The 12,025-nt window shown below is 36.3% G+C and overlaps 1 protein-coding gene across 2 annotated transcripts in view; it reads right to left on the bottom strand.

The window, feature by feature from the left end:
- Positions 1-12,025, bottom strand: part of MDFIC (MyoD family inhibitor domain containing) — a 98,307-nt gene that overhangs the window by 32,262 nt on the left and 54,020 nt on the right. For both annotated transcript variants that reach the window (XM_005205417.5, NM_001101102.1), the window contains 1 exon segment: positions 3,325-3,597. In XM_005205417.5, coding sequence (XP_005205474.1) covers positions 3,325-3,597 — 273 coding nt within the window.

A 12,025-nucleotide genomic window follows, 5' to 3' on the forward strand; every position in this document is an offset into this window, starting at 1 on the left:
TTTCCCAAACTGTCGTCAAAGCAGCCCTTAATGAAACACTATGAAATAGCTATACATTTAATTTCATCATCTGAACCAGAAAAATGCCTCTCTGGTTATCACTGTTGTTTATGTGCAATACAAAAATCATAACCACAAACACTGTTTATCCAGAAAAAAAACAGATTGCCAGACCAGGCAAGGTTAAGTATTTTTGTGGTTTTCAGCAAATACCATTTTGCTACTTGTTTGCTCATTTTGCTGTAAGAATAGGCATTAACAATGTAAACTTAAAATTTTTTTTAAATTTCTATCCATTTTTAATAGTATCACAAATCAGGCCTCTTCAAGACCTACTGGTCTCACATATAGGCCTCCAGAAATCCAAATGCTGTCACTGTTTAAAGAAACTCTTTACAGTAGCCCAGACTTGGAAGCAACCTCAGTGTCTATTGACAGATGAATGGATAAAGATGATGCTGTACATATATACAAAGGACTATTACTCAACAATAAAAAATAAATAATGCTATAAAAAGAATGAAATTATGGTATTCACAGAAACATAAATGGACCTAGAGATTCTCATACTATGTGAAGTCAGTCAGAAAGACAAATATCATGATACTGTTTATTATGTGGAAGCTCAGAAAATGATAGAAATTAACTTTATTTACAGAATAGAAAGACTCACAGACTTTGAAAACAAACTTATGAACGTGGAAAGGAGGTGGGGGAAGGATAAATTAGGAAATCGGGATTAACATATGCACACTATATAAAAACAGGTAAATAGCACACAGAACTATACTCAATATCTTACAATATCCTATAATAGATAAAAATGTAAAAAAGAATATGTATATGTTTAAATGAATCTCTTTGCTATACACCTGAAACTAACACAACCCTGTAAATCAATTATATGTCAATATACTGAACTAGATTTTTTAAATTAAAAAAAATTTCTGCCATTGTTTTATTCCACAGACATTAGATTTATGCTTACCATGATTCATATATTTCATACACCAAAAGACCTGCTCTGAGAACAAAGCAGCTCTGCTATAAAGCAAGCACCACAGAATCTTGGAACTGAAACTAACTTCTTTTTCAGTTTCTAACCAAAGCATTTTCTTTAAAAAAAAAAGAAAAGTCCCAGAGAACAAACTTACCTTTAAAACTGAAGGCCAGAAGAAACAACAAAATTTGAAGGTATAACCTTAAATAGCAGCAAAAAGCAGGACAATGTCTATCTTTGAGAAAATATGAAATAGGACAATGGAATTTTCATCTTAATTCAAGTAATCACAAAGAAAGGTACTATCAGGTTAAATTGTATAGCAAAGCAGTGAAATAAGTGGGCAGGACATAGTAAAATATACTTAGACAATTCCATTGGTGTTTGCTGTTCCTCATTCCCCTAATCCAATATGGAACAGATTTTGTGATAAGAGAAGGATTACAAGGAACTTCCCTTATCCACACCTTTATCCACCCTTATCCACAGCAGCCATAAGGATGGGTGGGTGAGGGGGGAAGAGGAACATGAGAGGGGAAAAGCAGGAAGAGAGAGGGAGGGAGGGCAGAATTTTACTTCATTTATGTACTATTCCCTGGAGAAGGAAATGGCAACCCACTCTTGCCTGGAAAACCCCATGGATGGAGGAGCCTGGGAGGCTGCAGTCCATGGGGTCGCAAAGAGCTGGACATGACTGAGCGACTTCACTTCACTTCACTATGTACTATTGGTTTTCCTCTTTCTTCATATGTTAGTTACAAAGCTGCATTCTTCCATTAGAAATAAATTCAGAGATGGTATTAAAAAATAGGCAAAAATATGTAAAACTCCATAAGCTATTTCAAGTTGGACTGCCATGCAAATATTACCATTCTTTAAAATCAGTAAATATCAGATGGAAAATTAGAGGTTAGGAGCACAATAGGAAAAGTCAAATGTATAAAACAAGTAGATTTCAATTGCATTCAATTATTTCACCCAATCACCTAGAAGCAAAGATCCTCTAAAGAAAATTGCATTGCCTTCCCAACTCCTTAGAGAGCCAGTTTAGTTAACAGCCTACCTATGCTTCAGAGATGACCATGCAGCTTACATGTCAAACTCATTTTAAAGTGTCAATCATGTCCTTTTCAATCTAATTAGTTTGGAAAGTAGTGTCACTGACCTGGAACTATGCAGACCATTTATTATCATATCATTTGATCAACCTAACACTTTACCTCAGTTGAGTTTGAGACACCTGTAGCCAAAATGTAATATCCTTTCTCCCACTCATGACTAGTAACTCTCGATACAATTTCCTATTTACAACTCAATTTATCTCGATGAATAAGCATGGCCAACTTCACAGAAGCATCCCCAGAATTTCCTTTATTTAAAATTTCATGATAATTTAAATAGAAAAGTGAATAAGGAAAATATTTGTATTATATATATGTAAAATATATATATACACACACACACGTTTGTGTGTGTGTGTGTGTGTGTGTGTGTGTATAAGATTTGAGTTTTTGATACCAATGAACTGCTAAAAGGAGAAGAGAAAGAGCAGAGGAACATGCATATATGCTGAGAGAAATATGGGACCTTGAACTTGAGGGAAAGTGACTTTTTAACATAAATTCACAAGTCATTTTTATAAAAGGAGTTTGTAGGTTATAAACCCAATGCCATCAGATGGGCTTGTGTTATAATAAAGGAAAACTTTTCCTGCTTCATAGTATTTCATTAATGAGGTAATTGCTAATTCTTGAGAGGTCAGAGAACACTGCTCAGTGCCTCTAAGGGAGGATCTAGAGGCCAGACCACCATGAGCTTGGAACAAGGCAGAGCTGGGCGAGGGGCACTGCCTTTGACAGCACTGGCAACTGGAAGATGCTAGCCAGTCAAGCAAGAGTTCACCTAGCCCTTTCTCTGTCAAGAGCATGAAAATTACCAAATTTTTGCTTTAGTTTTGCCTATTTAAAAACTGAAAAATACAAGCAGGTATCTCAGAATCAGAGATTTACATACTGAATCAGGGACTGAAAAAATACATACAATCATATTCCACCAAAACATGGTATTCATATTTTTAAATGTGGTTTAAAAAGAAGTATAGCAGCTATATTTAAAGTTATGACTGTTCACTCCAGATTAAAGCAGGATGTCAGCTGCCAATGCTTCCGTTATAGCCTGGGCTTTCCTTTGGGGAAGTTGCATTTTACCAAAATTCCTGTTTGGAGTCAAAGTAACATTCTTCATACATTTGCTTGATTAAATAATTCTTAGTGAATATGAGTTTACATCTGGTCAAGTAAAACATGCATATGCATCACACTTACCTTCCGGTGAAGAGCCTGTCTTTTGGGAAAAGACAGCATTTACTTTACTCTTCTTACTGATGTCACTGTTTACAGACAAGCTGGAGTGAATTTTTCTATGCATTTTTTGAGAAACGGGTGCTGAAAGTCTTCGATTCTCTGCAGATACGTGTTTGGCCCCGTGGTGGATTCCATTGCCATTGCTCAGACTTGGGTGGCCATTCTTTATCTTGCTTATTTCCTCCTCACTTTCCTGTGCTGCAGTTTGAAGCTGAGGCAAGCGCTGAGGTTGGGCTAAGTGAAAAAAAGAAAAACAGGAAATATTTATCCAGTTTAAAAAATGAGTATTTGAAAATAATCAAAATCCAATCAGTAACAGACTTTCTTGGGTTTCATCCATGATCCTAACGGGGGGTGGGGGAGGGACACGCAAATGAATACAGAGAAAGCATAATTAGGAAAAGAGAAATGGAAAGGGTTCATCAAGAGTAGCTTTACATAAGGGACACAAAAAGAAGAGGAAAAAACGGTGCTTCTTTTTTCTTTAAGTAAATTTAAGTTGGAAATCTGCAAAAGGTAATTCAAAACTCATTCAACAGCTAAGTCCCAGGTCCTACTTTGGGTGCTACAGACACTGCAGTATTATCTGAGTATCCCTGATTATGATCAACTACTCAACTGCCTTTTGAGATGAAAGGAAAGGAACAATGAATTCAAGCATCAAAGCTGGATAAGACAGTGTGTTATATTGTTTTCTTTTTAATTCCACTTTAAATTCTGAAGAAAATCTTTTCCATATATATATTTTTAATTTTAAAATAAACCATTTATGGAAACTTTGGAATAGAAGAGAACTTCCTTAATCTGATAGAACACATTTATCAAAATTTACAGTCAGTGCTGCAGAAGTGCTCCCATTTGGTCAGGACCAAGGAAAGAATGCCTACCTTTACCATCTTACGCGACACTACGCTGGCAAAAGCAATGAACACTGAAAAGAAAACACATGTCTGAATCCTGGAAAGAAGAAACATTTTTGAGATGGATACATAATTGAATATTCCAGGAGAAATCTAAGAGACTATACAGTCTGAAAAACTAAGAATTTAGTAAGATGTATACATGATAAACTATATTAAATTCAGTGAAGTTCTATAAGGCAACAGCAAGCAACTAGCAAAGATGCAAGAAGTGAACTCTTTACAGAAACAACAAAAGAAAACAAGCCAACAACAAACAAACAAACAAACAAAAAAAGCCTATAAGTATCTAGGAATTAAGCTAGGAAAAAGCGGGGAGAGACTCTATGGCAAAACTGACCAAACATAACTGACATTAAAAAAAAAAAAACAACTAACAAATGAAAAGATTATAAGTATGTTAATTCTGGTAATATGGTAATTATCCCCAATTTATGTAATGCAATTCCCATAAAAATTCTAAAAGGCTTATTTGTGGAACCTGACAAACAGATCAAAAATTTTATAAGTAAGAGCAGTCAAGAATCACTAAGGAAATTTTAAGGAAGAAAAACAGGATTGTGGGATTTGACTTAGATAAAGTCTTACCTTGAAACTACAGTAACTAAAGTAAAAAGTGAAAGTGAAGTTGCTCAGTCACGTCCGACACTTTGCGACCCCATGGACTGTAGCCTACCAGGCTCCTCCGTCCATGGAATTTTCCAGGCAAGAGTACTAGAGTGGGTTGCCATTTTCTTCCCCAGGGGATCTTCCCTACCCAGGGATCGAACCCGCGTCTCCCGCATTGCAGGCCATCTGAGCCACCAGGGAAGCCCAAATCATATAAATGGTTCATATATATCACTCAAATCTTTTTTTTTCTTTTTCAGCCACACAGCATGTGGGATTCTTGGTTCCCCAATCAGGGATTGAACGCACACCCGCTGTGAAAGTCTTGGAGTCTTAACCACTGGACCACCAGTGACGGGGCTTTCCCAGTGGCTCAGCAGAGGGCCTGCCAATGCAGGAACGGTGAGTTCAATCCCTGGGTCAGGAAGATCCACTGGAGGAGGAAATGGCAACCCACTCCAGTATTCTGGCCTGGCGAATCCCATGGACAGAGGATCCTGGTGGGCTACAGTCCTTGGGGTCGCAGAGTCAGATACGACTGAATACACACGCACACACGGACTGAGACAGTATGGCATTGGTCCAGACACAGACATAAACCAATGGAACAGGAGAGCAAGTCACCAAAATACTTGTGTATGCAAATGCATCTGTCTCTGATACAAAGACATTTCAGATGTTTTCAATGTTTATAAATGAAGAATTTAAAAGAAAAATATAAAAATATTTTATTGGCATGACACTAAAAATGGAAAACTAATTTCTTTGGACAACAAATCACAAAACAAGCATAGTGACGAGTGATCATCTATGCTGCCCAGCATTTCTAAAGATCCTCATGGATTTTGATAACTTCCTCTGACTCATCCCTATAGTCCTCGAGTTAGAAGGCACGTATGTAACTTACATTCTACCAAGCAGAAGCGCAACTCACATGCAGAAGTATGGATGCAAGATGGCAGCCACACCCGGGTGGTAGAGCCTCTCAGCAGAGACAGTAAAGAAGGCATGTGTAGATCTTGGCAGTGGGTGCAGTGTCTGGTGTCCACTTCCTAGCAGATCAGTGGGCAAAGCATGCAGTAGTAGTAAGTTTTTTCATTAGGAAAGCACCAATTTGGTGGGCGTGATCCTTGGCTGTAAAATTCCTGGGAGAGTCTATATGCAACTGATAAATATTTTCTATTTAAATTAGCTAAAATGGATTCTGGTTTTTGAAGCTCAGAGTCCTGATCTCCCCACCAAATGTTATCTATTTACATTGGTTAAGTAATGAATTCTTAAAATCAACATTTATCTTGCTGGTATAGGTCCTATGCAGAGTTATCAATCATAGAATTTCAGCAAAAAAACAGCAACAGCAAAAACCATTTGGTGTCAAATTGTACTATTTTATCATTTCCTGGAATTTCAAAATACAAAGCAGCTGTTTTAATTAGTCTTTTCTGTTTAAGATTATGAACAGTTATGAAATGTTAATTAAATCTGAATACTAGGAGGTCTTCGACTTAGAAATAAGTATAGCACACAACACTGTAACAGGTACACACAGAACTGATGATGGTGAAAATGGACTAATTATCTGTTATCTTGGGACTACCTAAGACTTCATAAATAGTTTTGACAAATTAGACAGGTCTTTAGCACACATTGTTTACTTCCATTCTTGTTCACATATGCTATGTCTCTTGAGGAAAAATATCTTAGCATACCAGACTACTTTATTCCTCATGAATGTACACATTGTAAGAAAAAAGTTTATTATTATTCTTTTACTTAACAAAAGCATCCTTTCATACCAAGTTTATTAATGTTAATACCCAATTTATAAAACTAATATATGAACTCTTAATCAGTTTTTTAGTGACAAAGGAGAATAATTATCTAAACATTTAATACTTGGGAATAGCACAGAGTAATGGCTGTAAAATTTATCAAAATGTTTTGTTTTCCTCCTAATTTCTGATGCAAAGAAAAAAAGAAGAAAATGGTTACTTCTCTGCTTAGCAACTATATATGTCCTTCTCAAGGCTAAAATTGACAATCAAGGCTTGTGCAAAAGGAGATCTATTTCTTATGGGTGTGCAATCATTTGATCTAGAGATTAATTTGCTGCTCCTGTAACTTCTTGTATCAACTAGAATGACATCCTAATGACTGCTATTGAACATAGAACCAGTTATGCATATGTATTTAACGGGATGCCAAAGAAGATAGTTAAACCTAATTTGGTGTTCTTTTCAAAGCTCTTTCCAGTAATCTCACCAAATAAATGGAATGTTTTGGACCACTTCTTCTCTGAAAAGAATAATTCAAGCAATTGAGAGCTGGGTTAAGTTGAAATGTTATTGACCAATGCTGTGCAGACTTATCAATAAAAAAATGCCCTGTCATATTCCATAATCCAAAATCAATTTATAATTATTATGTAACAAGCATTCCCTATAAATAAAAATAAAGGTGGTAAAAGATAATCAGGTCTTGCCACCAAATTCTAAAACCGACAGATCTGACCTATTCCTACCATCAAAATTGACTATTTGCAAATTACTGTATATGGTCAGAGTGACATTCAAACATATTCTTAATGATTTATCTACATTTCAGTCCTCAAAATTGTATCTATTTCTGTTGGCAGGTAAATGATGGTACATTCATTTTTGTTTCACTGCCACCTAATTTTTAGTATAGTTTGTATTATGGTCAATAACCAAGTATTCCTTTTTTACTCCAATTTCTTAACATTGTGATTTTGTCAGATGCAAGCAAATATAAGCAAATCAAAATTGGATAAAACCTAGATATATGAGTTATATTAACAGACATTCAACTTCACTGATGCTTTTTCAGAGATGTGACTTAAATCTTACAGTAAATGTACAACTAAAACCAAATCAGAAACATGATTGCATTCTTGAATACAGAACAAAAGCGTCTGACTGATTAAACCATAACTACTTAGCTTTAAATAGATTTTTTTCCCTTACTGTGTAAAAGTTGTGTATGGCTTTAAAAAAAAAAAAAAGCACACTAATATGGGAACGACACAATGCTTCTTAAAACACAAGTGATGCCTAGGGACCGTCGCTCTCCCTTTAATGATCCACTGCTCTCATTCAGCTGTCTTTCTTTTTTCAAATCTTTACATATGTGACAGCTCTCAAAAGTAGACCCTAGACCATCTGGCATTTTCAGAGGTGGAACTTGTGCAAATTCAGCTCTATTGGGAGTGCACTGCTATCTTCCGCCTGCGTTATAAAGGGACAATAGACTGTAGAACTTATGAGTTGTTTTCAATTATTCATTTTTTTGCCTGTATATTCAAGAAATTTTACAAACTCTGCATTTTGTACTACATAATCACATGCGTTAAAGGTACAAAGAAACTTTTTGACACCTCTTTTCTACAGAAAGCTGGCATTTTGTTTGATATGTGAACATTCAGCATCTGTTATATCATTCTAAACAGGATGGGTGCTTCCACAAAAGACCCCATTTTAAACTTACTCTATATGAGCAAAAAAAAAAAAATGTATTCTTGAGATTCGGTAACGAATGCAATACACATCAAAATTTCAAATACCAGTTATTTGAACATTCAGCATCTCCAAACCTGGATAGCATTGGTCACCTGCTTACCATATGTGTAAAGATTTTTTAAAAAATCATTTCTCACACAATGCAGCATGATTGTAATTTTAACATCCATGATGAATAGTTATAAATGTCTTAAGAAATACTATGCTTTCTAGGTTCAAATATTTTCAATCAGGAAGGAAACCGATAGAATTAGATCTAGTGATTTTCAATAAGAATAATAAGTATGGGAGTAATGAGTCAATAGCATGAACTTCTTTTGATAATTTAAAAAAAAACTGGGTGATACTGGAGCTAGTAATAACTATACTTGAGACTGCAGCTGCTGGAGGAGCAATATAAAGCAACGTTCTGCTATAACATATAATCTATTAGCATGTGCAAGTCATCTTCAGTTGCTGGTCTCTTTACACAAGTCAGATTTAATAAAATTACAAAAGAATTCTCATGCCATTTAGTCAGTTTAAATGGCTGTTGCACATATCCAAAAAAAAAAAAAAACCACCTGAATTAAACGCTTAGGATTTAAAATTGTCAGTAACAAAATGATCAAAATAGAAAACGGAGAATAGAATGTGGAAGGGGGAAACTGACTTGGTATAAACCGAATTTACTCTTCCTAGGGATAGTTACAAAGCTTTTGTTGGGTGCCCAGTACTATGCTACTCCTTGGTAACTATGAGACAGACAAAGAGACACCCACCCACCCACCCCCCAACACACACACACACACATGTAGACTTTATATATACTTATAACAAAATAGCATTTTATTAAATATACATAAAATATACATCTACATACAATAATAGGTTTAAAAGTTATTCATTTCAATATGCACTAATAGGACTAAACTATATTATTGATACTTATTGTTTTAATGTAAATTTAGGCTAAAATCAACTAAAATAAATGTGCTATTAGACAACTTGAATCAGCATGAAACAAACTTTTCTCAGTGTACAGACCCAGCATTCTAACACACAGTCTGGAAGCTCCTGGCAATTTCTGTTCCCTTAGTTCCCCTCCAAAGGCCTTCTGAAATTTATTTCTCTCTCAAGCTTCTAAACTTTTCCATCACATCTTTTCCATCTTCATTTTACTTAATGTGTATACTAACATATTGAGATATATTTTGGAATTACAATTTTTTTTAGAATCTTGACCATTTAAGAGTCCCAATTAAATCCTGTGCTTATGTGACTGGGATATCACAGGATAGAGGGGATTGTTCTTTGATGCTCTCATATAGAGTAGCAATTTTAACAGTGATTCCTTTTTAATTATTGCAAAATAAATCATCAAATGTCAGGGGTTGGAGGTACTTCTTCCCCAAACAAAAGAATACAACTTTTAGAAGTCTGGAGAATTGAGCACTTTTCTCCATTGCACAAAGAACATTTAGGAAGTACTTGAACATCTTTAAGTATAGTCTGGAAGAGGGTGACTGCTAGCTGTTTCCCGGATCCATCCTCCCCATCTTTCCCGGCTATGGCGCTAACCCATTTCCCAGCATTCCTTGCAGTTTGTTTCAGCCACGTGACCGTGTTTGCTCTGAAGGGCTGAAGAGAAGAATTTATTTCTGTCACTTCTAGGCCTAGACCTTACAACTTGGGTATGTCCTCCTTATGCTTCTTTTTCCTTGCACTTGGCAGCAACCCAGCTTTGACCACGGCTGAGGGAAATACCTTAAAGGATATTGGAGAAACCAAACAGCAAGAATCTGCATGGCAGCAGAGGAGAGCCTCTTACTGACCTGGAATGCTCATCTCATGCTGTTACATAAGAAATAAACTTGAATTTAGCCATGGGATTAATGCTGCGACTCATGATAAAACATAGCTTCTACCAATGCCTATGAACAACTACGTAAAGTACATCTACATATAATATACATAAACTGTCCCTAGCCCCAAAGATCCAAAAGACATCATACTTCACTAGCGAAAAAGAAGCAAAACAATCTAATAGTAGTGGAAAGACCACTGCTGAATACATAGACTCTGCTGGATCTTAGAAAGCAACTGCTCAACTTTATAAGGTGGGAGCCAGTTATCACTGAGGGATAATCTGCATGCTGTGATTCTGTAGGCAAAGTATCCCAGCCTTACTCCACCACTCTAGCACAGTGATACAACTCTGTCAAATTCCACCTTTACCATGGCTAGAAGGAAATCCAGCAGGGTGACCAACCATCCCAGCTTGCTCAGGACTGAAGGAGGTGCTGGAAGGCAGAACTAATGGTTTTAGAACTAGGACAGTCCCAGGCAAACTGGGACCAGTCAGTCACCTTAATATCAGGAGCAATTTGTACACAAGTATTTTCTTCAACAAGATACTAGCAACAACAATAGTGGGAAGTGTGTACGCTTTGACAAACAAGACCCACTAAGGTTTGAATTTTGGAGCCAGTATTTCCTGGTTCTCTGAGCTTGAGAAAATTACTGCATCCCCCTGGGCAGTAGGATGTTCACTGCCAAAATGAGAGGAGATGATAGATCTCATGGACCTGGAAGGGTTTGTCTTCCCAGTTCCACCCTACTGATCTCTGCCTCCTCACTCTCCCCTACTTAACCCACACCCCATTTGATTCTGATTTATTAGTTGGCTTTTATTTTTTATTCTGTGTTACCAGATACTTTCCTCCCTTATAAGTCAACCCCAAACCTTCTTGTAAATAAGCAGATTTCAAATAAATGTACAGAGAAATAAATTTAAAAAATAAAGACCATTAGCAAAAGTGATCTACATTTTCTTTTTAATATCTTCATGTATTACAGAAAAGTCCCCAGGGAGTACACCAAAGAATAATACAAATCTTTATTACATCCCCTCCAAGTGGAGCTTTTGTTGCATCATGTTTTTATCCTCAAATGGATGACAAATTTGGCTTCACTTCATGCCAGCCTTTGAATATCATAGTTTTTACTTAACTTACCTGGATAAGAGGAGCCCATCACCCATACATTTGAGAATAGACTATTTTCAGTTTAAGTTAGCAGGTTTCATTATGGATTGCTGTCTGCAAGCTTCATTTATTAAAAGAACATATTGTCCACCTATATAATCCCATAGTGAAGACGGGGCCTCTGGTTGCTGTGGTCTCCTTTGTTCTCTGACTCAATAGGTATTTTCCATCATTTGATTTAACTGATAAAGTGACCTCTGCTTATAAGGATTTATAATTCTATGTGTGTGTGTGCTAATCGCTCAGTTGTATCCGACTCTTGCAACCCCATGGACTGTAGCTTCCTAGGCTCCTCTGTCCATAGGGATTCTCCAAGCAAGAATACTGCAGTGGGTTGCCATTTCTTTCTCCAGTTATAATTGTATAGTAAACATATACATAAATATGTTAATATTTTACAGAGAATAAATAGCCTAAACAGTGCTTTCTGTATGCCTGAAAACACATTAATAAAAAGATAGCACAATCCAAAAATCTATTTTACCTAAGGCCATGGCAACCCACTCCAGTATCCTTGCCTGGAGAATCCCACGGACAAAGGAGCCTGGTAGGCTACAGTCATGGGGTCGCC

The sequence above is a fragment of the Bos taurus genome, chromosome 4 (genome assembly GCF_002263795.3).
Source record: "Bos taurus isolate L1 Dominette 01449 registration number 42190680 breed Hereford chromosome 4, ARS-UCD2.0, whole genome shotgun sequence".
NCBI classification, from domain to species: domain Eukaryota; kingdom Metazoa; phylum Chordata; class Mammalia; order Artiodactyla; family Bovidae; genus Bos; species Bos taurus.